The sequence below is a fragment of the Phoca vitulina genome, unplaced genomic scaffold, assembly GCF_004348235.1.
Source record: "Phoca vitulina isolate PV1807 unplaced genomic scaffold, GSC_HSeal_1.0 scaffold2, whole genome shotgun sequence".
In the NCBI taxonomy this organism is placed as follows: domain Eukaryota; kingdom Metazoa; phylum Chordata; class Mammalia; order Carnivora; family Phocidae; genus Phoca; species Phoca vitulina.
The window spans coordinates 39,205,413-39,230,522 of NW_022589705.1; the positions used below are offsets into that span (position 1 = coordinate 39,205,413).

Consider the following 25,110-nt stretch of genomic DNA (forward strand, 5'->3'; position numbering starts at 1 on the left):
GAGGCTGGGAGGGAGGCAGGAACAGGTAATGCAGCCTGTGGAATCATGATAAAAACATAATTTCTTTCAAATGAAAGGGAAGCCACTGACCAGTTAGGCAAGGGAACAAGATCATCTCATATGCATTTTTATTGAGATATAATTAATATACATTATATTAGGTTCAGGTATACAACATAATGATTTGATATCTGTATATATTGCAAAAATGATCACAATAAGTGGATACTAACTAAAATCCATCACCACACAAAGTTACAAGTTTTTTTCTTGTGATGAGAACTTTTAAGATCTACTCTCTTAGCAACTTTCAAACATGCAGTATAGTATTACTAACTAGTCACCATGCTGGCCATGACATCCCCAGGACTCATTCATTTTATAACTGGAAGTTTATACCTTTTGACCCCCTTCACCCATTTCGCCCCCCCAAAACCCTCCACTCTGACAATCTGTTCTCTTTGTATCTATGAGTTCCTTTTTGTTTTGTTTAGTTTTAGAGTCCATGTATAAGTGAGACCACATAAGTGAGACCATGTAGTATGTATTTTGCTCTCTCTGACTTATTTCACTTAGCATAATGCCCTCAAGTACAAATGGCAGGGTTTCCTTTTTTATGGTTGAATAATATTCCTGTGCGTGTGCATGCGTGTGCATGGGTACATGCACACATACATATCTGTAAGGATCTACATCACATGTTTTTTATCCATTCATCCATTGATGGACACTTAGGTTATTTCCATGTCTTAGCTATTATAAATAATGCTGCAATGAAGTGAGAGTGCAGATTTCTTTTTGAGTTAGTGTTTTATTTTTATGGATAAACACCCAGAAGTGGAACTATTAGATTATTCGGTGGTTCTATTTTTAAATTTTTGAGGAACCTCCATCCTGTTTTCTGCAGTGGCTGCACCAGTTTGCATTCCCACCAACAGTTCACATGGGTTCCCTTTTCACCACATCCTCGCCAACACTTGTTATTTCTTATCTTTTCGATAATAGCCATTCTGACAGGTATGAGGTGAGATCTCATTGTGCTTTTGATTTACATTTCTCTCATGATTGGCAATGTTGAGTATCTTTTTGTGTACCTACTGGCCATGTGTATGTCTTCTTTGGGAAAATGTCTCCTCAGAGACTTTGCCCATTTTCTAATTTGATTGTTTTTCTTTGCTATTGAATGATGGGAGTTCTTCATATATTTTGGATATTAACCCCTTATGATTTGCAAATTATTTGCAATTTTTTTTTTTTTGCCCAGAATATGACCAGTTAGGCAAGGGAATGAGATCAACTTATATACATTTTTAAAAGTTGCTTCTGGCTGCTGTGCCGAGAATAGATTCCAGAATGGCGAGTGAAGAGGAGGCTGTGGGGGGGAGACCTGTATGCGGCACAGTGCCCCAACGTTCACGCCCGTCCATCAAGATTCTGTTCAGGTACCCGCTCATCAGTGAAATTTAACTTACTAGGGCTGAATCGAACTGAACAGGTTGAATAAAATGTCTGCCTAAGTGTAAACTAGTTTAAAAGTTCTTCAAATTAAAAAAGCGTTCTTAGGGGCACCTGGAAGGCTCAGTCAGTTAAACACCGGACTCTTGATTTCAGCTCAGGTCATGATCTTGGGGTTGTGAGATCGAGCCCCTCCCGACCTCCCCCGTCCTCCCTGCCCCGCCCCCTCAGGCTCACACGCTGGGCATGGAGCTTAAGATTCTCTTTCTCCCTCTCTCTCTCCCCCTCCCCCACTAAAAATGTATTCTTAGAATTCCTTAATTTTTTAATATTCAGTTTAACTCAGATTAAAATTATTTCTCTAAGCTCCTTCAAAGTACAGTTATGTTTAGTTCATCTCAATAGTCCTATATGATTCCTCTACAGAGGTAGGACAGCAGAGGGTTAAAATAAAAGTGGGGCATTTTGACTCAGACAGATCTGAATTTAATCCCCTGGCTCCACATTCACTTGGGAGAATTACATTAGTCCCCCCTTATCCACAGGGGATACACTCCAAGACCCGCAGTGGATGCCTGAAACCATGGATAGTGCTGAACACATACACTATGTTTTTTTCCTACACATACATACCTATGATAAAGTTTAATTCATAAATTAGGCACAGTAAGAGATTATCAACAATAGCTAATAACAAAATAGAATAATTATAACAATACACTGTAATAAAATTTATGTGCATGTAGTCTCTCTCTCAGAATTTCTTCTTGTCCTGTACTCACCCTTCTTGTGATGAGAGGAGATGAAATGCCTACATAAGGAGTTGACGTGAGGTCAATGATGTAGGCACGGTGATGCAGCAGTAGGCTATTATTAACCTTCTGATGATATGTCAGAAGGAGGAACATCTGCTTCCAGACCACAGTTGACCATGGATAACTGAAACCGTGGAAAGCAACACTGTGGGTAAGGGGAGACTATTGTACTTAACTTCCCTGAACCTGTTTCTTCATCTGTACAATGGGAATACATCTACCATAAGCAGATGCTCTAAAGTTTTACCCACATGTAATGTAAGATGACTAGTTCAGGGCCTGCCACATAGTAGATGCTCAATATGTAGTAGCTGTGCAAAGTCAGGGTCCCAAGACAGTCACTGTATTGGTCCACAGGGCAGAACTACACAGCATCCTCCTTCAAAGCAATACTACCAAGTGAATATAAAATCAGCTCTACTAAACAGAGCCTAAGTCTGCCACGTATCACCTAAATGACTCAAGAGATAATGTCCAAATTTAAGATTCTCTTCATTATACAGAAAGGTGAACAACCTGAACAGCTAATAACTTATTTGTATAAAATGCTTAGTTTTATTTTATCATTGGCTCATCCACATTTGATAGAACACCAAGCTATGCCATAAAGAAGTACACTTACATCCTTGGTATATTTTAATTTCCAGCATTCTGTTTGAAATTCTGCCTGTGCAATCCTTGTAGCAAAATCATAATTAGGACACATAATTTCCAAATACAAAGGACAATAATGAGAGTCAACCTAAGAACTCTTGAGTACTCTAAAAGACAATGAGACAATAGAATGTTCTCTCTGACTCAATACCTCAACTGCATTTAATAATCTGTTTAAAACCCATTTAGTGTTTCCTCATTTCCAGAGGATAAAGTTCCTACTCCTTGGCAGGATCCACATAATCCTTCATGATCTAACCCCATATATATCATCTCCTCCAGCTCCCAAAACCAGCCCAGTGACACTTTTTTCTTTTTTAAGATTTATTTATTTATCTGAGAAAGAAAGGGGGGAAGGGTAGTGGGAGAAGGAGAGAGAGAATCTCAAGCAGACTCCCTGCTGAGCACAGAGCCTGACACAGGGCTCCATCCCAAGACCCTGAGACTGTGACCTGAGCCAAAACCAAGAGTCGGACACTCAACCAACTGTGCCACTCAGGCGCCCCCACAACTTCCACTACTCCCCAGAATGACCTGCTGCTTCATGCCTCATGCCACCGTACCTTTGCACATGCTTTTTTCTTTTTTTGCCAGACATTTAATTCATTCAACCATTCGTTTGTTGGATGCACTGCGCTAGATGCTAGATACCTACTGATGAATATAATAATCATGATCCCTGCCCTTTCAATCTTTGACTGACTAGTAAACAAATACACATGAATTCATATATTAAGAAAGTGCTATGCATACAATTAACAGGGAAGCTTAATAGGGAATATCAGGAAGAATTATATATATATATATATATTTTTAAAGACTTTATTTATTTGAGAGACACAGCATGCTCGTATGTGAGAGAGAGAGAGAGCGCGCATGAGCAGGGGAGGGGGCAGAGGGAGAGGGAAAAGCAGACTCCCCGCTGAGCAGGGAGCCCTACTGGACTCCATCCCAGGACCCTGGGATCATGACCTGAGCCAAAGGCAGATGCTTAACCAGCTGAGCCACCCAGCTGCCCAGGAAGAATTATATTTTACTGGCATAATCAACAAAAGGCCTGCCTGAGGCAATGCATTTAATAATTTGGGACACAGAAGAGGGGAAAAGATAACATCAAAAGGAACCTGGGGACAAAGTTGGAAGGCAGGGAAACCTCAGCCCAAAAGCTCTGAAGCAGAAAGGAACTTGACAGGGTCCAAGAACTGGATGGAATGAAAATGAGCAGGGGACTAAGGTACAGGAGATGATTTCTCAAATAAGCAAAAGTGAGATCATGAGCATTGTGAGCCATGGGAAGGAATTTAGATTTTGTCCCAAGTGAAATGGAAAGCCACCAAAAGATTTAGACAGGCAACTGCCATAATCTGATTTACTTTTTAAAGGATCACTCTAGCTGCCCAGTAGAGTTATCCAGGGGGACGGTGATGAACAGGAGAACAGGGAGAACTGTCAAGAGGGAAAACTGCTTGGCATTCCCCACCCAGTCAGAATGATGGCCTTAGGCTCAAATACAAATACCATCTTCACAAAGAAATTAATTCCACATCTGACAACCTAAGTGGGTCTTTCCTAAGTGTGATCTGATTCAAAATTCTTCAAAGGGAAAACAAACACTCAAAAAAATTTTTTAATTCAGTTCCTCTCAAGTCAAAAATCAAGCAATCTTTTTTATCTACATAACCTCCTTTGATGTGGGTTGATTTCATACTGGAATGGATTTCAATAGTCCTAAGTGATTCTCTGCACTAAGAAGTAAGCCATAAAAGTGGCAAAAAACAAACAAAAAAACCAAAACAAAAAAACAAAAACAACAATTAAAAACAGGGTGTGTGGCCATGTGCATGTTTATTACATACACAGACAACATAGCCAAAGCACCTGGGTTTCTCCATAGCCAAAAATAGTGTGGTGACCTTAACCACTCTGTGCCTCAGTTTCCTTACCTGGAAAACAGAGATTCAATGAGTTAATAAGTGTGAAGTGCTGAAAATAGTGCCCAGGCCTTAGTGCACAATAAATGTTAGCTAATAACAATATTTTTTGGAAAAACTGGTCATAACTTTCAATGTTACGTTATTGTTTAATCTGGTCTCTATTTTATTTAATTCTGATTTTTGTTTGTTATTTCCTGCCTCTACTAAAAAATTTCAACTAAGTTTCTTATTTTTCTAGTCCCTTATGGTGTAATATTAAGTTGTTTATTTGAACTTTTTTTTTCCCTAATACAAGCATTTATAGCATAAATTTCACTTGAACACCTGCCTTTGCTGCATTCCCATAGGTTTTGTAATATTGGCTTTCTTTTTTCTTTTGTTTTGAGACATATTTTGATTTGCTGTTTCTTATTTGGCCCATTGCTTGTGCAGTAGTGTGTTGTTTAATATTTATATATTAAATATTTAATATTTACATTGTAGATTTTCCAACTTGGTTTTATTGTTGATCTTTAGTTTTGTACCACTATAGTTGGAAAATATATTTGGTATGATTTTAGTCTTCTTAAATTCATAATATTTCTTATGTCTCTTTTTATGTGATTTAACCAGGGGATTCTTCTGTGTGTACTTGGAAGAAAATATGTATTCTATTTTTCTTGGATGGAATGTTTTATATGTATCTTTTGGAACCATGCATTCTGAAGTACGCTTCAAGTAAAAAAAATGTTCTTGTTGAAACTTTAAAAGAGGGTACTCATTTAAAATAACATATCAGGAGTGCCTGGGTGGCTCAGTCAGTTAAGCGTCCAACTCTTAATCTCAGGGTCATGAGTTCAAGCTCTGTGTTGGGCCCCACACTGGGCGTGGAGCCTATTTAAAAAATAAAATAAAATAAAATAAAATAAAATAAAATAAAGCATAGCAGAGGGGAGATGACTGGGGGATGGGTGAAATAGGTGAAAGGAATTAAGAGTGCACTTATCATGATGAGCACTGAGTAAGGATGTTTAGAATTGTTGAATCACTCTATTGTACACCCAAAACTAATATAACACTGCCTGTTCACTATACTGGAACTAAAATAAAAACTTAATAAAAATTTTTTTTCTAAATAATAGTAAAATAGTTAATAAAAATAATATGGTCACACAAATTCTCTCCTCACTAGCCACGGGGTTGGGCAAAGAACATGAGTTTTGTCTAAGCCTCAGGGTTCCTCACAGGTAAAATAGATTTGATAATAAAAATATTTTTCTAATAGGATTATTGAACAATAAAGTAAATCACGTGTATGCCTTACAGTACCTACCACAAAGTTTGTACTCAATAAATGTTCATTAAAGTTATTATTATTATTATTATTATTATTATTATTATTATTATTATTGTGGGCAAGTTACAAATAGGTTTGTCCATGTATGACTATAGGAAGAGATTCTATTACATATATTTTACTTCAGCCAGACTCCCGGATTCAAATCCTGCCCACACACACCCCGACCCTGCTTTGTACAATCTTGGGAAGGTTATTTAACCTCTCTAAGCCTCAATTTCTTCATCTAAATGGAAATTTATAACTCATAATCTACCCTATGAGCTTGACTAAATGAGACAATGCAAAAATATAAAGCCCTCAATAAAAACAGTAAGCACTCAGTAAATGTAAGCTATTTTTACAATTAATATTATCATCCATGCAGACTCACTTTCCCTTAGAAAGGAATTAAATCCTCAGCTTCTCAGGGGCACCTGACTGGCTCAGTGGGTAGAGCATGCAACTCTTGATCTCGGGGTAATGAGTTCAAGCCCCATGTTGGCTGTGGAGTTTCTTAATAAAAAAAGATAAAAATAAATAAAATAAAATTGTTTTAAAAAATAAATAAATCCTCAGCTTCTCTTTCATCTCCATGCCCCCTACCCCTCCTCTCAGGCACTGTACTTGGGTTCTCTCTAAGTGCTTGATGATAAACTTCCTCTTCACAAGCCTCTATTTGCTGAAGATAAGAGGGAAAAAGAGGTCAAATACAGACCCTTTCACCGACACAAATCTAGAACATACAGTGAACTTCAATTTTTCTAATACAGAAATCTAGGGTGGTATATGGTTCAGATGTCATTTCTTTAAATAAGGTTTTAACACCAAGGGTCAAACATGGATGAGAGGAAAACAAACCTTACTCTATCAACAAGTTAGAAGTCACAAGCAGAAATCTTGGCTCAGCTTAAGCCATGAACCAGGCTGCTGGGGTTAAACAGCATGGCAGAATTAAATAAACATTAAACCAGCTAAGGAACAAATAATTAAGTGACATAAACCAGGGTAGGAGAGAGGGATTTTCTTACTCCCAACTGAAAGAATGAGAGAAAAATAAATAAGGCAGCATGTGAAAGGGGGCAGGTAATTCCTGCTTCTGGGGAATGAATTTTCTCCTAGAAATAGGGAGAGGGGCGCCTGGGTGGCTCAGTCGTTAAGCGTCTGCCTTCGGCTCAGGTCATGATCCCAGGGTCTTGGGATCGAGTCCCACATCGGGCTCCCTGCTCGGCGGGAAGCCTGCTTCTCCCTCTCCCACTCCCCCTGCTTGTGTTCCCTCTCTCGCTGTGTCTCTCTCTGTCAAATAAATAAATAAAATCTTTAAAAAAAAAAAAAAAAAGAAAAGAAATAGGGAGAGAGAAAGGGCTACAAGGTCGAGAAGGTCAGCAATAAAAGAGCAAACACGAGTAGTTGTAAAGTCAGCCTCCAGGCCGTGGCAAAGGTGTTCGGGATGACATCCCTAAGCTGTCATGAACACCATACTGATGGTTTTATAGCAGGTGTAGAAATGAGTCACATTTCCCAGGGAATTCCTAATGGAATGGCTTATAACCTGGGACCCTGTTAGAGGGTTTTATCTACTTGGTAATAGAGTTCTATAAGGCTTCCCTTCTACAGAGCTGAGATTATGGTTCTTTACACATTCTAACTAGTGATCCCTATAACAACTATACTGGGGAGGGGTTCAGAGGCCAGAGATGAAGTTGGGGGGGGGTCAGAAAAATGAGCTGCACAATGAATAGAGGCATGGAAATAGAGAGCCAGGAGAAAGTAAAAAGGTACACCTTAGAGATTTATTTTCTTTATGCCAATATGAGCCTATAAGAAGAGATTAAATCAGCAGTTACCAATGCTTTGTGTTACTTATTAACATCCCAAACAAGGCTGTGAATCATCAACATGACCAAAAAAAAAAAACCGAAAGCTATCATCTTTCGCCAGTCTTCATTCTCCCTGTTCCTAATCCTTAAATAATGACTTTTTAAATATGAGACTGAGTAGAGCCAATAATTAAGATAGTGAACTCTAGCACTAATGCATTACCTTTCGTGACCAAAGGCAGTATAATTTGACTACAGAAGCTGTTTCCTGCACCCCCAGCAGAGAAACGGACGGGGCGGGGGCAGTGCAGGGGCAGAAACAGCACAAGAAAGGGTTTGACATACAATCACGGCAGGAACCAAAGTCCTGGTTTATAAATCAACATAAACTGATTTTGAAACTGATTTGAAAGAAACTGAGTTTCCAAAAACACAGGAGGAGTGCCACCCATGAGGGGGTTCATCTCACCCCCAGCCACTTACTGTTGGACACAGAGGCATATGTGTTTCAATATTCATGGTGGCCTGAGCCCCACGGCATCAGAAAGCTTGGGGTTTAACGAGAATAATGAAGGAAGGAATCAAATTTATTACAACGCCGAAAAAGCTTATTAGAATGCACTTGACTTAAATTTCTAAACGGACTTAAATTCTTGTCCGTTTCTGTGGGTCGCCGCATGCGTTTGAAGCCTTCCACAGCTCAACAACCATTTGTTGGGTGGGATGTAGGATGTCAGGACAGTGGCCCGCAGATGGGCCTCATCGGCATCACCTGGGGGCTTCTCACAAATGCAACTTCTTGAGCCCCAACCCAGACCTACAGAATCATAAGCTCTGGGCGTGGGGCTTAGCAATCTCTGGTCAAACAGGCCGTTCAGGGTTCCTGGTGCAGTTCAAGCTGAACAGCACTCGTGGTCAGGGTATCTGTCAGAAGCCACAGACTTGGGGGGCTTTGGAGTCTGAATTGCAACCCCACCATCTGGCTTTGGAGAGTTACATCTCCTCCCTAAGCTTTCGTTTCCTCTTCCACATGGAGTGCTTGGCTCCACGCTCAGTAAATCCCTCCGCCCTCCTCAGTGTGGGGCCCCTGGGCGAGAGCTGAAGATCCACGGGGGACCCTGCGCCGGCCCTGACCCCAGCTCTTACCGTCTGCTGGAGGAATTTAACAGCCTAGCACAGGGGGTGGCATGCTTTATCTGCAAAGGGACAGCAAATTTTTAAGGCTTTGCAGTCCAAATGTCAGGTTCTCAACTTTGCCATTGTAGCGTGAAAGCAGACATAGACACTAGGAAACAAATAACCACCACTGTGTTCCAGAAAAACTATTTATGGACACGGATATTTGAATCTCATACATTTTCACACCTCATGAACTCTTATTCTGCTTTTGATTTTTTTTTCCAGCCACTTAACAATGCAAAACCCACCCTTCATCACGGGCCACACAGAGCTATACAGACACAGGCGACAGGAGATTTGGCCCAAGGGCCGTAGTTGGAGGATCCTGGTCTAGCACTCTTGCGTTAGCAAAACTGTTCCGCTATACAAACCCGAGTTCCCCCGTCAGTCCAACAAAAGTAAATAATGACCATCCTGAAATCTCATGAGATAATAAATAGCTGCAAAATATCTGGCAGGCTGTCTGCCAGAGAGAAGGCACGCGGCAAAAGGCAGCTACTGCCATTAGTATAATGAGGTGTTCATCGCATGATCCAAGAAGACGAGGTGGAGCAGGGCAGGCCGGCAATGCTCAAGCGTAGACCGAACAGAGCTGTGGGTTTACAAACCGATTTGCACTAAGCACTAGTGGACGCACAGCTACTCGCAGACTGCTGAAGCTACGGACACACAAACAAGCAGGGGAAAATAAGCAAACTGTACAAAGGAACGCTAATCACCTTACTTCTCTTGACTTAAGACATGCAGTTTATTCTGGATGTCCAGATTGCTGCCATGTGTGGACCGCCCTGCTGGAGCAAAGGAACAGCTCCAATCAAAGTATATACAGTCTGTCTCTGACCTCAAAGCCAACAGGAGTTCTCGCTACCACACTGAGACCAAAGCCACACCCCCCTTGGGAGAATTCACAGCTGCTCAACATCTACGGCGCCAATCAGACTCCATTTTAGGTGAAGTTCCAAGGGCTTAAGAAAGGCTCCAGTGTGTCCCTGGGTCCAGAACTTATGACTTGCTCATCGTTTGCCTCCCTTCGGCTGCCAAGGGTCTGACCAACAGGAGTGCCCTCCCCTTGTGCTCCCCCAGCCAGCAGGCAACCCTTCCCCCGAACCCCTTCTACTGCTCTCACTGGCCCCACAGTTAGTGGTCCCTTCTGATGGTGAGGATGAGGACCTGAACAAACATGCTGTCCTGTCCAGTAACCACCACCCACAATCGGCTGTAGAGACTTTGAAATATGGCTACTGTGACTGGGGAACCACATTTTTAAAACCACATTTTTAAATTTCATTTTATTTTATTTACATTTAAAAACTAATACTTGATTCAACTCTTGGAAAGCTTTTGAGCATCTTTGGAGCAACTTGAACATGTGAACCTACTTTTTTGACTGTACATTTTATAAAATCTAAATTTCTGATGAAAACTTAGCATCCAAATTGAGATATGCTGTAATGGCAAAATGTACACCGAATTTTGAAGACTTAACAAAAAATATATAAATATCTCATTAATTTTTATATTGATTACATGTTGAAATGAAAATGTTTGGGATATATTATATAGGAGTCAAAATTTAATTCTTCATAATCTGTATATTCATAACTTCAGTATCATTGATGCCTTATAGTCTTTACAGTTACAGAGGGATTATTAATTTCATCTATTATATAAAGAATTTGTAATGGGTTAAACAGAATATGTTATTCAAGTAAATTCTGCCTGTTTCTTTTTGCTTTTATGTTTTAACGTGGTTCCTACAAAATGTAAAATCACGTAAGTGAGCTGCATGAGATTTCTACTGGACAGCACTGCAGTAAATAAACGTACTACCATCACGACTCATATTCATCACAAAGCTGGACTCAGATTCGGCGTTGGTTCAGCTCTGACCTCTCACCCAAAATCCTCTTACCACCGACACCCTAGAGAACAGCCCTTCTTTCCCGGTTATCATTTTCCCTGCTTGATTAGGCAAAACCCTCACAGAGAGACTTTCACCCCTCTTTAGAGTCCAGTCTACTACTGGGGCCACCAGGAACAGCAAAGGACAGGGCCAGGAATGGCAGCCCCTGCTCTCTGCAAGGGTGTATCCCACTTGTCCCAAGGAGGGGGATCATCCCAGAACACTGACTTGCTCATTCTAGTCCTTGAAACCTAAGATGAGGTCCAGGTGCACATTCTAATCCCACATCATGACTCATTTCCAATGCAGGACATACACAACTTCCCACTCCCTTGTGATCAGAATCTTCTCGGCAAGATGCAAAGACAGTTTTCATAACAAACCAAAGAAGTTTTTACTTTTGTGTCCGGTAAAGGCACAGCTAATAAATACACTAAAAACAAAAAAAACAAAAAAACAGCCTCTGAAATTAGAGAGAAGTGCCTTCCAAGAAAGATTTTATGTGTAAGAATTTTCAAATCTGAGTAAACACGAATGAATGTGGGTATATATTTTTATTTATATATTTACACTGACTATGTATATGCCGACACATACATTTCTTTTTTACACAAATACTAGAATGACTCAAGTACAAGGACCCCTCTTTCCTGGCCCCCAAGCCATCTCTTTGGGAGTTAACTCCCCCAACTCTCCCAAGCACCAGATGTTGTGAGCCCCCACCCCTCCACACCACACAGGAAATGAGAGGAGGCCGGGAGAAAATGGGGTAGGGGGCACAGGGCCTCTCTGAGAATGTTACCTACCCCGAGGCTCCTGTTTATTGAATCTCTGGATACCCTGGGCCAAGGTCTCTGATGAGGCAACTTTAAATCAGTTTAAAATCAGAACCAGAGCCTACTCTCAGTCCTTGAGCTGAGGGAAAAGAAAACAATAGTGAAAGCACAGATAATCCCTTCACCTCACTTGGGCCATTTCTATAACCACCTTCTTGCCGAAAACCCTTGACACAGCTGTTAACAAGGAGAGGAATTAAACAATTTGGGGTTTAGCTCCTCTCCCTTTCCTGACTCTGGTGGAGGTGCTAATTGACAGTAAAATGCATAAAAGGTGTACATCAGATCGGCCGGGGACGGACAGGATCTGGATAATCCATAAACTGAATAATGAGCCTTTTAATAACCAGGAGCTAACTGCAGCTTTCTGTAATGGGATCCTGGTAGCACTTGTAAATCTACTCTCTCCAATTAGAAAAATGTCTTCCTCCACTTTTCCCAGAAGCCAGGAAACAGAAAAGAACTCCTCCAACTCCCTACCCTCAGGCACAAGTGTGTGTTAAATTTTCACAAACAGATAGAAATTTTCCTCCTGGGGAGGAGATTTCATAATTTTCCCCAGTCATCTACTGGAAAGCTTAATAGGCTCCCTCTGCTTTCCTCAAATCTAAACGCTTCTTTAAAGCCCACCAGTTCCCAAGACAGGTTTCCTCGACTCAAGCTGTTATCTAACTATTAATAATACTAATAATAGTTTTGCCATATGTGTACGGTGCATTCTGCTTTGAAGAGTGCCTTTGCAAGCATTAACTCTTTTGGACACCAACAACGCCCCAGAGGGGGTCCAGGCTGGGGAGCCTGAAGTTTATACGATTTGTGGGTCTCTTTAAGAAAATGAATATAAAATTATAAATACAAAAATCCGGGGTGCCTGGGTGGCTCAGTCGTTAAGCGTCTGCCTTCGGCTCAGGTCATGATCCCAGGACCCTGGGATCAAGCCCCCCATCGGGCTCCCTGCTCCGCGGGAAGCCTGCTTCTCCCTCTCCCACTCCCCCTGCTTATGTTCCTGCTCTCGCTGTGTCTCTCTCTGTCAAATAAATAAAATCTTTAATTAATAAATAAATAATAAATAAATAAATAAATACAAAAATCCAGGGCCTCTTCCCAGAGCCTTGGAGGGGCCCCGAAGCCTGGCCCAAGGGGAAATCCAACTCTGTACGACCCCTCTCCTTCACTCTCCCCCACCAAAGGGACCCGTGGGTTCCTCAGGCTAGGGGAGAGGTCACGTAACTTGCGCAGGATCAAAGGGCTATTCCGTGTTGGAGGCAGAATTAGAACTTTCTTACCTCCCCAGTCTCTGTGGCCCCTCTATTCCCCCTAGTTCCTCGGTCACAAAGGAAACTCTGAAGAAGGAACCGATAAAAACAACACAGCTAAAAGTGATCCCGACCAGGCGGGTGTTAGGAAGCTGTCTAGACTGAGTACTGCCTGGGTAGAAGAGGGTGAAATAAACACAAGTCCCCACAAACATTCACTTAAATTGGCACTGAAGGCAAAAGACACACTACCTAACCACACAGAGCCAGGTGAATTCCATCTTCACCACTTACTAACCACAGGGCCTGGGACAAGCTACTCAGCTTCTCCGGAACTTCAGTGTCTTCATTATAATACGAGTTTGCACGAGATGACGTCTATAAAGCACTCAGCACAGGCCCGAGGCTGACCACTCTAGGTGTTCAATAAAGAGCAACTATTATTGTTGCCGTTGTTCTCAATTCATCCAAAGAGCACTGCTTCTCCACAAGAAACTCCCCCAAAGTGTGCAATTGGAAATTGCAAAAGCATTCTGTTCAGTCACCTTAAGGCTGAAAATTAGCCAGGACCACTGCCGACACGTCGGCATCCCCTGCGCAGCAGAAACGTCAGAAAGAAACGTCGTAGCCGATTTATTAGACCAAGTGCCTTGTCTGTTCCACTTGCTGGGGTGATCTTAGAGTTTCAGATTTATAATCTGTGTATCTATGAAGTCTCCGTGGCTTTCCAGGCTCAGCGAAGCCAGACTGTTTTCAAACACTTTGAGACCTCATAGGATGAGAACCACAAATTGGGATGGTGGGTGTTGGGTTTTTTGTTTTTGTTTTTACTTTTGCTTTTTTGTTTGTTTCTGTTAACCTGGAGAACCAAAATGATCATAACAAAAGATAAGCCGTTCCTGCACTGCCTTGTCTCCTCCTTCCAGTCCAGTGCTCCTTTCCCCTTCCCTCCAGATTTCAAATTGGCTCCAGATTTTATCGGAGACAGAGTAACAGATGCACGAGAAACAAACTGAGAAGGAATTTAAGGAGCAAAATAACTGATAAGCTCTAACCTGCTTGCTATACGTTAGAGTGAAAAACCCATGCTATATCTATGAAGAATTCATCTGTTTACAAAAGAGGACAGGTTAGGCCCATGTCTAGAAATGGCATCTCAAAAAACAAAAAACGAATACATTAATGCATTTAGGCACTCGACAAATATTTAGGTAACACTTCAGTGAGAGCCAGGCAGGTTCTTATGGATACCAAGTTGAATAAGACAAGGCTTTTGCTGTCCCCAAGACTCATTTGGGCAGCCACCCATACCTCTGTCCATATACTCCCGCACCCTTAGCAGTATTCACTCCTCGTGCTCAGCAAACACTAGCTGATCAACCTACTGAAGGCCCCCGCCCTTGATGAGTTCCCAAACAGAAGAGTCGGGAAGGCAAACAGCGAACTGACAGTACAGGGTAATAGCTGCTGCTACGAGATGAGAACTGAGACCACGGGAGCACGGGGAAACCTGCTGAAGCACAGGAAGGCTTCGCCGTCCATGGGACAGTGACCTAGGAGCTGAAAGATGAGCACGACTTTTGTCGCTGGAGGAAAAGTGATAGCGGGGGAATTTCAGCATGCCAACAGCATGCCAACAGCAACGGATTGCTAATGATTATCTAGGCCTTACGATATGTCAGGTTCTATTCTACAGAATTAGCTCATCTATTCCTCATCACTTGAAGAAGTAGGCACTGTTTTTGTTCCAATTCCACAGTTGAGGAAGCGGAGGCTGATGGATCTCACTGCTGAAGCAGGTCGCCAAGCTTAACAGCCAAGGCTGTTAATCCCACTGCTGTACCACAATGTCATGGAGCCACGAGCAAGTGCCACATCTACAGACCTGGGATGAGTATAGGTAAGTGTCCGGGTGAGGGACATGGTGAGGGAGCACCAGGGGGTGAGGTCAGGTACGTGTGCAAGGGCAAGATGGTGAGGGAACGTGAACCCCAGTTGGGTTCATCCCCCAGGGGCTGGGGGGCCAAACCAAGCATTCAAGCCTATAAATGGCTTGATCAGTACTGCACTTTAGCACAATACCATGAGAGTGATGTGGAAGATGGGTAAGATTTGGGGGAGGCTGAAGAAAGGGAGGCTACTTCAAAAGACAGAGCAAACATTAGGCCCTGAACGAGGCAGAGAGAGGAAGAATGGAGAGTAATAGGCAGATTTGAGAGATTCTTTTAGATATAATTGATGCAATATGGTGACGAATTAGGTCTGGGGCAGGGGGAAGAAAAGTAAAGGAGAAGACACCAAGTTCATGACTTGATATCACCAGTCATCCAATTTCCCATCCATCTGAGTAAATATTACACGGGGCTGGGTGACTGGGAGGGAAGAAAGCGGTGGCTTAGCCATGCCACCGTCGTGTTATCGTCTAACTGCTTTGTGCTCATAGGTCTCCTCACCCTGGCAAAACCGTGATCTTTGCTAAGGCAGAAATGACGCATAAGTGTCGTGTCTACATGTCCACTCAGTGATCCCTTTAGTGCTGGATACAAAGGCAACCTAATACAATTCATCAAATACTGCTAAACACCAAAAGTGCACCAGATACTGTGCTCAAAAACATACCTGCCGACTAAAGGTAGAACTCATAAAAGAAAATATAAACAAGTTTTATTTCATGAAAGTTTTAAATATCTATAATGTACAGAAGAATGAAAACAAATGACTAATATAAATGTAAAAGTTTTGCTTCACTAGCCATCAAATAAATACAAATGAGATACCTTTCTTGTCTATCAAAATTTCCAAGACTTTTAAAACACTCCTTGGAAAAAGACTGGTCCTTGCCTTAATTATTCACAACAGCACAGCCACCCAGGATGGCTGCCTAACCAGGAGCATAGCAAGAAAGGATCCTAAGACTTGGACTCGTTTTTACTGAACTATAACTAGCCTATGCTTTCTAATGTGCAGATATTCTCACTGAGGAACACATGATCATCCCCATTTCAGAAACCAGAGCAGTGAAACCAAGAAACTTGCTTGTGGTTATACAATTAGTAAGTGGTGGAGCCCTAATTAAAACCCACATAGTTCTGGCTTCAAAGCCCAGGCGATGTGGAGTGAATATGTATTTTACAATTAAATGATTATTGAGGTACTAATCGTCGTTCTGTTATGAGAGCCAGCTTTGTGTAGGGGCAGATTGGGCCTTCCCCATACACAGTACCTCGAGGGGACAGTTGTATGTGCTGCAAAGGACCTTCCCTGGCTGCCATGGCATGGGCTTCTCCTCTTAGCTACTCAGAGATCCCCACTTTTAGGGTCACTACTGTGTAGGCCATAAGGATATTTTAATCAACCTCTATCTCAGTTTTCTCATATATAAAAATGGAAAATAAAATCGACCTCAAAAATCTGTTAAGAAAATTAGTTTTCACCCACAGAGTAAAGTTGACATGGCCTCAAAAGTTATCTTTCAAAAACACAAGCTCCACGCTAGTAAATCCAATGAAGTGTTCAAAATCTAGCTCCAATACAGTACGTGGAAAGCCTGTCTTAATTAGTCAGTAGGAGGGTTCATTGCTCTCTCCCTCCGTGCTGTAGTATGCCTTCCACAGGTCTGTTACTCTTCACATTGTAACATAAACGTTCATTTACTTTCCATCCACTTTCCTATACTGTAAGCCACCTGAGAACCAAGTCAATGGTTCATATATCTTGTAATGCCAATGCCAAGCCCAGGGCTGGCATGTGGCAGAAAATGTTTTGTTTAAAAAAAAAGTCCATCGGGACGCCTGGGTGGCTCAGTTGGTTAAGCGACTGCCTTCGGCTCAGGTCATGATCCTGGAGTCCCAGGATCGAGTCCCACATCGGGCTCCCTGCTCGGCAGGGAGTCTGCTTCTCCCTCGGACCCTCCCCCCTCTCATGCTCCCTCTCTCTCATTCTCTCTCAAAAAAAAAAAAAAAAAAAAAAAAGTCCATCATTTTACCTTCATAAAATCCTGCCAGAGAATTATTATAATTTTCTGCATTCTAAAATGAGCGAGCTGCCATGACTGTCTAAAATCATACACAGGAGGTCAGGCTTGCACTGAATCCAGGTCTCCAGACTCTCCACTCCACCATGTATGGATTTTCAAAGACCAGAAGTGGATAAGGCCTACCATAGGCCATTGAGACCATCACTGCACAAAGGTACTTTGTTTCTTAAATGTGGTAAGGATTCTGAATGGTATCAGGACATCTTAGAAAGTGGTCACCTGGGAAAGTACAGAGAACAGCATTAAAGTATAAGAAAAGCTGGCAGATCTGGGTCTAAGCCCACGCTCACTTCGACCTTAACCCTGTTGCCTTGGGCAAATCTCTTAAACTGAGGAGCCTCGACTTCCTCATCTGTAAAATGGGGTTTTAAACAACGTTACCTTGCAGGGTCTGATGTAAGAATGAGAGTTATATTTATACGAAATAGGCAGAAGATATATTAAGGATTCCTTAAACCTTAGTTATCATTACATGTCAGGAAAAAAGTAGCACATATTAATGCCTATGCCACAGAGTAGTTTTCATCCCCTATCTTACTTTATTCCCACAGCAGCCTGTGGGGTAGGTAGGTGCTATTACCTTGATCTTACATCGAGGAAACTGTGACTCAGAGACATTTAAGTAACTTGTCCAAGGCCACACAGGTGGCAATGGGCAGAACCTGCATTCAGACCTAGGTCTTTCTGAATCCAAACCTCTTTGAAGTTTACCTGTCTGCATCCCAGATGAATTTCAGTGGAGGAAAGATAAGGAGGACTCAGATGTGCCCCCAAATGTCTGAGGTCAATGTGAGGTGCTTGAAAAGAGAGTCTGGATCAGATTCATGTGTAGCTTGGGGTAGGAGTTAAAAATGTTTGGAACATATGCAAGATAAGGCAGGGAGAAACCCAAAGAAGATGGCCAATGATAAATGTCATGCTCCTCAATTTCCCTTTCAGCTAATAATATAATAAATAGTAAAGAATGACTCATACTCTTATTTCAGTCCTTACGCTAAGAGTCTCCAAGTTGAAAATCCCATACTGTAATACCGATGTGTTACGTATTTCCTCTTGATCTTGCTACCATTTGTTATGTCCCAGAAAATGTTCCAAAACCAAAGAGAGGAAGTTCAGAAAAGTCACAGGAAATATCTGACCTCCTTTACTTTAAGGAAAAAAAAACAACACTTCTCCTAGGTTAGTCTCTTATTTGTATCATTAACACCAAGGCATGGTATAAGATGACACAGCTAACTAGTATAACAGTAGATGGCTTCAAATCATCCTACAGAGAAACAAATGCTATTTCACAATAAATAACAACAAAAATCTTTTTCTGGTGTTTTCCTCTATCACACACAGCTCCCCCAACCTTGGAACAAACAAGCCTTTGCATCCTCCAGTCAAGGCCCAGGAAACCTTTAGGCCCTGAATGTTTATGATTCAGGCAGTCAGGAGTCAGGCAGGTTAGGCACGAGGAGAGACAGGAGTGAGAAAAATGAAAACAAAAAACAAATAAAACACCTCTCCCTGAGGAATGAGAAGTTCTCAAGTGAGGCACGGACCCCACGTCCTTCCATCTGACACCACAAAGGTGTAAACCCAGAACGATGCTTGGTCCAGGCTAAGAAACCAGACTTGGAGAAAGAAAACTCAACAAAGAAGGAGTGGTCCAGCGGACTCTAATATGGAGTGAAATCATTGGGTCTGTTCAAATTTATGAGCTTAAGGAGGGTCACAGATTCTCTACTAATAAAAACATCCTTCTGTGAACTTTTCCAAAGTAAAGTTAATGGCACGTAAAGTCAGCAGATCTCACAGAAAACTCATTCCTAAGGGACTACCTGTAAACTCAGAAGTTTCTGTCTTCACGAGATCAAATGTTCAATAGAACCCCCCCTCTGCTCACTCTCACGCCCATTCGAAGTGCTATATCCTCTACCACCAGTAACCCATGCCCAGACTCTTCTCCATTCTCCTTGGCTCCTGAAAGGCCTCAGGCAACGGAGCCGCGGGACCCGCGGGAGCACCCCTCCCCTCCCTGCCATCCCCATTATTCGGCACACAGCCCTACTCTCCCCTGGAGCCAACAGTCTGCAGCTCCTTCAATGCAGGCGCGAGCAGGCAGGAATGGTGGGAAGAGAAGCTGTGCCAGCTGCATGTTTCAGAATCTCCCTCCATATGCATTTGCCAAAGGAACAAAAAGAAAATCAATGCCAGGAAAAGACAACTGAGATGAGGATGCGGTGGGACCGCGGCTGACTCCTTGCCTCTTAGCAGCAAGGGGCTGGCCAACCACGCGTCCGAGCCACAGATCCCAGTCGTTACCTTCAGGATGCAGGCCATGGCGCTCCGCCGGCCCTTCTGCCACCGAGCAGCGGCGCGCCTGGGTCAGGGGCAGTCCCGGCGACAGGCTGGAGACTGGTACCGCGGCAGGACCGCTCCAGCCCACATTCCCGCAGATCCAAATAAGGGGACCGCCGTGCGAGCTGCGCGGGCACAGGCCCCGCCCCCCCGCGCCGCGGCCCCGCCCCCGAGCCCGTCCACTGGCTGGCGGCCCCCGAGGCCCCGCCCCCGGATTACGTGCCGTCCCGGTCTCCCGCGGCTGCCCCTGGATGCTTGCTACTTTTTCTTTTCTCTGTCTCTCCCTTACTTCCCCCGCCCCGCCCCCCCCGCAATAAATGTTCTGTGGTTCAACGTATACGAAATCTGCTCGGCAGCAGGCAGGAATCTGGGTCCTGCTGGGGAGAGAAAGCGGCCTTTCTTCTCGATTCGGTCTCCTCTAGCAGATCAGAGAACCCCTTGCAGACATTCCAGTTTTTAAAAAGTTAAGTGGGTTTGGAATCACCCTTCTACAGGCTTTGGGTGCATCAAAGGATTCTTCAAAAGTAGCAGATGAAATTCTCTCTGGGCTGTTTAACGATAGAGCCTTCGCTCTGCTTAAAACTGCTGTGATGGGCTCATCTAAAATTAATTATTTGCCACTAATAAGGGAGCACAAATACCTATCAAAAGATGCCAGGAAACTTATGCTATATGTTTTGTGTGTATGTACGCGTACACAGACATGTATGCATTGCTTTCTTGCTTTCAGCTTGTGCGTTTATTAAAAAGGTGTGTATACATAAAAATACAGTAAATAGAATATATATATGAAAATTTAATATATTCTCATATATATACATTGATTATATATGTATATAAATTATGTTTGTGCCCACAAGCACAGGACTTTGTTCTTCCCCCGCTACAAGTTTAGAATTTGAATGAACTTTGTTGCAACTTAAGTAACAAGGTTAAATCTAAACTTTCCTGTAAGGCTTGGAAATCCAGAAAGGCCATTCTTCACCATCCAACCTGAAGTCTCTGGTGCTAAAACAAAGGGTGATAGAGCAGCTTTAAGAGGCAGGCAGCCTGGAAGAAGATATGTTTTGGGTCCTTTCCACCCCTCTTTAGCAGCCCTTTTGGAGTGAAAATCAACAAGGAAAGCCCAATTCCCAAGCGAGGAACTGGCTAAGAGAAACAGTTATTTCTCTGAGGAAACTGACATCACACACATAGCAGGAAGGGAGAGAGAGAGCATTCTGTATATATACACAGATTTCCACCACTTGGTCTGTCAGAGAAATCTTAAAACCAGGCCCAAAATATTTACCCAAAAGAGCTTTCACTTGCTGGAAGCCCTGTCTGGTTTGCCTACATGGAGTCAGGAAAAGCACTGTGGGCTGCTGGTGGCTGTGACGTCATGAGACTGGCTCACAAACCACAAGGCAGAAACTAGACTTTCAAGGGATTTGGTGTTTTCTTGGTGAGAACATTCAGAATCCTGAGAGAACAGGAGGCACCACAGGAAAAGTGTTGCAAACCCTGAGAGTGGACGGACTACCTGCTCCCAGGGAAAGTCCCTCTTTTCAGTCTCCCTAAGGGACCACTCCCTGCTCTCCCATCTAGCCCGTCTGTGTGCTTCAGAGATCTGCTATATTTTCAGTAAGAACTCTTTGATCAGTAAGTTCAGTAAGAGTATCCTCTATTTGGTTGATCAGGATTGTATATATGTTTTAGGACTGTATATTTTAAACCACTGCTTTAGCTCATGATCTTTAGTAAACCAGAAAAACTCAGTATTTTATTCATTTATGAATTCAACAAACCTTTACTGAGCTGCTACTAGAAGATAAACCCTTGAGCTACCACTAACTGGAGGTGAAAAAAAAAAACTTTACTGAGGTACTACAGGACCCATCAGGAATGAGAGAATGATTTTCATGGTCTCTAACATCATCTCAAATTCAGTCAAGTGGGAAAAATAAGAGATACATGATAATATAACATGGTAAGGTCCTTAACCAAAGTAGAAGCAAAGCTCTAAGGAAAGAGAGACGGAGCCTGGCAGGGTGGCAGGTGAGAGGGGAAAGGGTGGGCAGAGCACATCATTCTCTCTCCAGGAATTCTGCAGGTCTGGGTGACAAACACAGCTGACTCGAGTGAGCAGCCTTGCTGAGCATTTCCTTAGTGGGTGACCTTGTTCAAGTTTCTTAACTTCTCTTTAACCTTTATTTTACATAGTAGTATTTATCCTTGTGAGAATTAAATGAGATGATGCTTATAAGTCCACTCACCTCAATTCCTGGCACTATAAACATTCTCAAAATGGTAGCTCTTTATCGGGGGCGGGGGGAGGATTTTTTGACTAAAGATAGCTTGTAGGAGAGGATGAATAGGATGATTGCCATTCACCTTGAATGTCTCAGAAAGATAAACATTGATGAGGCAAACACTTAGCATCTTGTGACTTGGGTATAGCCAAGTGAGGGTATAATGAGGGCTTTACCAGCTCCGTCAGTCTCAGTATGGCTTTCTCAATTAAACTACCACTCACCCATACCCATACTTCCCAAAATGTTGTTTTTTTATCAGCATCCATAGTTATGCCTAAATAGAGATAGGAATTAAGGCAATTTATAACAACCTAAAAACAAACTCAGTAGATTCTACAATAAATCTGCACTGAAGTTTTATAAATCTGGGCAGAGGTTTTACAAAACAACAATCACTGTCTCAGATGGACAGCAATTGGATGGGAAAAAGCAGTTGGATGGAAATAAAAACAGGTTCTGAACCTACTAGGGAATGAAGGTGCAGCCAGATTTGTAGGAAGATGTGGGAGGGTATGGCCAGGATCTTTTTTTTTTTTTATATATATAACTTGCCAAACTACAAGAATAACTTAGTCTAGGGCGCCTGGGTGGCTCAGATGGTTAAGCGTCTGCCTTCGGCTCAGGCCATGATCCCAGGGTCCTGGGATCGAGTCCCGCTCATCAGGCTCCCTGCTCCTTGGGAGCCTGCTTCTCTCTCTCTCTCTCTCTCTGTCTCTCATGAATAAATAAATAAATAAAATCTTAAAAAAAAATAGCTTAATCTAGCCCATGGATGTAGCACAATTTTCCAAGTCTCAAGTTATGTGACTTAAGCCAAAAATCTATTTCCAAAGATAACAAACTGGATGCACCTTGCAATTAAATACAATAACCCATTTGATCCTTACAACATCGATATGGATGTTGTCATCCCTAGCTGGTCAGTGGGAGAACAGGGATTTGAATTTGGGTAGTTTGACTTTCAGGTCTGCCGTCTTAACTGCTACACTCAGCTGCCCAGTATGTTAGGAGCCAATCTCTCAGCACCATTCAGATTTAGTCTCTTCTCTTAAGTTTAGTAGTCAGAAAACCTAGGGTAAGTATATATTCCCCCTAAGATACATACTAGGATACAAAACCTAGGGCAAGTATGTAAATACGTAGAGGATAGACATTCTCTGTCTATCTGAGTGTACAGGATAGGGACACTCACTTTGTATCTATCAGCCCTCAGCCCCTGGGTCCTTTAACAAAGACACTGTACATCCCATCCAGATCTCCCATACAACCAAGCTGTTAACACCTTCTGCCCATGCGAACTACCTCCCACCAAAGACTCTCATTATTGTATCTCACCTACAAAATGGAGCCTGCCATATAGCAACCTGCCTGCCCTCGCTTCCCTTCATGGCAAGATAGTTGGGGGTTGGTCTTATCGCGACTTGGGTCTCCCTGGGGTCCTTCTTGGCTCCAATTGGTCCATCTTCCCTCTCCTCACAGGCCTTTCACCAATGAGATCTCAACATGCTTTAAGGCTGAGACCTCAACATGTTTTAAGGCTGAGACCTCATGAGTTACGACCAGTCACGGGCTAAAATGTCCTATTTAAATTCAGTTTTGCTTCATTGTAAACAGCCCCATTACGAAGTAATTCTCAGAGTTATACAGTTTCCTGATAGAAATAGAATTAAAATGAAGACTCCCATAACTTTTCCAATTTCATCTTGCACACATATTAATTTAATATATTTATATTCAACACAGAGTCATTTATTAAGGTTTTAATTGGATCTCAATTTTTCCCATCTAAAGATTTTAAATGAATTCCAGATATCATAAAACTCTTCTTGTCATCCACTACATAAATTATGCTTCCATAGGAGAGTGTGACTGGAAGATCCATTATACAATGTTATGGGAAAGTCATTTTTTTTTTTACATTCTGAGCCAGAATAGGAAATGTTTTTTTTTTTCTAGAAACCATTGCACTATTACAGTGCAATGACCTAAGAGCTTTTTCATATCCTAAAGCACATGCCTATCCTGTCAGTGTCCATGTGCTTGTCTATATTGATGTCTGTGTCCAAGTATGTCTATGAATGTGCCCTTTTAGATATATGAGAATATATTGACATGTGGGTTAAGCTTCATTTCCCTCTATTTTGAATAGCAGATCATTCTAAAATGTCGTCTGTTTTACATTCCCAAGACTTGAACTTACTGCTTTTTCAAAGCTTTACACAATTCTAATCCAGAATTCATCATTATCCCTGACTATACTCATACTTATCTGGGATGAACTCCAAAACAAGTTATGCATGCTTTAGGATTGCATTTTTAAAATACTATATATTTTCTCCTTCTCCCTTAATGTTCTCTCTCAACTTCATCTCAGCTCTACTCTTCCTATTGGAAGTTCTTATCTTTTCTCAATTTTTTTTTCAAATGAACCAAAAAGGAAAAAAAAAAATCTGTTTTTAATTAAGAAAAAATCTGAAATTAATGTTCTTTAATGTTCTAGGTTTTAACCAGATTTATTTTTCTTAAACAATTCCCCCCTAAGATCTTTTAAAAATATAATCAATTGAAAGTAAATATGGCTGGAAGCACTGGCAGGTAGTTGGAATTTGATTTGTATTGGATTTCTCTAAGGCCATTGAAGGCTCCATTATTAATTGAGTCTGATATTTCTTAACCACGTTTCTCAGAGTTTGTTTTCTTTTTATTGTGAGGTTCTTCCCATGTGTGTTTCTGTACACTCTTCTTAGATTTCACCTCTTAGTGAGGTTTGATGACATACTGTCTTAAAATATTAGAGTGGAAATCTAGTATTTGAAGTGCATCCATGGTGGATCTGATGGGAACACCCACAGGACGGGGGCTCACAGTTAGCCTCCTTCTGCAGTTTGTTTTGCCTGAACCATTTTTTCTCTAATGATTTGGCTCTCACAAACCCTCTGGAAAGAGCTAGGATTTTTTTTGTGTGTTAATTCCTTGTGTTAATACAAACCCTCACTTTTTCTGTAGCTATGTCTGGCTATTGTAGGAAAGGTAGGAGAAGAGCAATGTCATGCAATCCAAAGAAGAATGGTGTAAGGAGAAGTTATCTAAATAAACTCTTGGAGAAGCCCCCAAACACAAGGTATTGTTTTGTGTCCAACACTGTCAAAATCTGTGAGAGCTGCTCACAGCACACCACTGTGAAGTTAGGAGGGACAAACCAAGAGAGTCAAGGGCCACATCCCATATAGAAAAGCCATTCCTTCTTTTCAAGAGCAACAAGTAGAG

At 42.0% G+C, this 25,110-nt stretch overlaps 1 protein-coding gene across 2 annotated transcripts in view; it reads right to left on the minus strand.

Annotated features, from left to right (window-relative positions):
• The window catches only part of ST6GALNAC3 (ST6 N-acetylgalactosaminide alpha-2,6-sialyltransferase 3), a 511,603-nt gene extending 491,923 nt beyond the window's left edge, over window positions 1-19,680 (minus strand). For both annotated transcript variants that reach the window (XM_032425779.1, XM_032425761.1), the window contains exon 1: window positions 19,514-19,680. In XM_032425779.1, coding sequence (XP_032281670.1) covers window positions 19,514-19,531 — 18 coding nt within the window. In that variant the 5' untranslated portion in view covers window positions 19,532-19,680. The remainder of the gene's footprint in view (window positions 1-19,513) is intronic.
• Window positions 19,681-25,110: the final 5,430 nt, after the last annotated feature.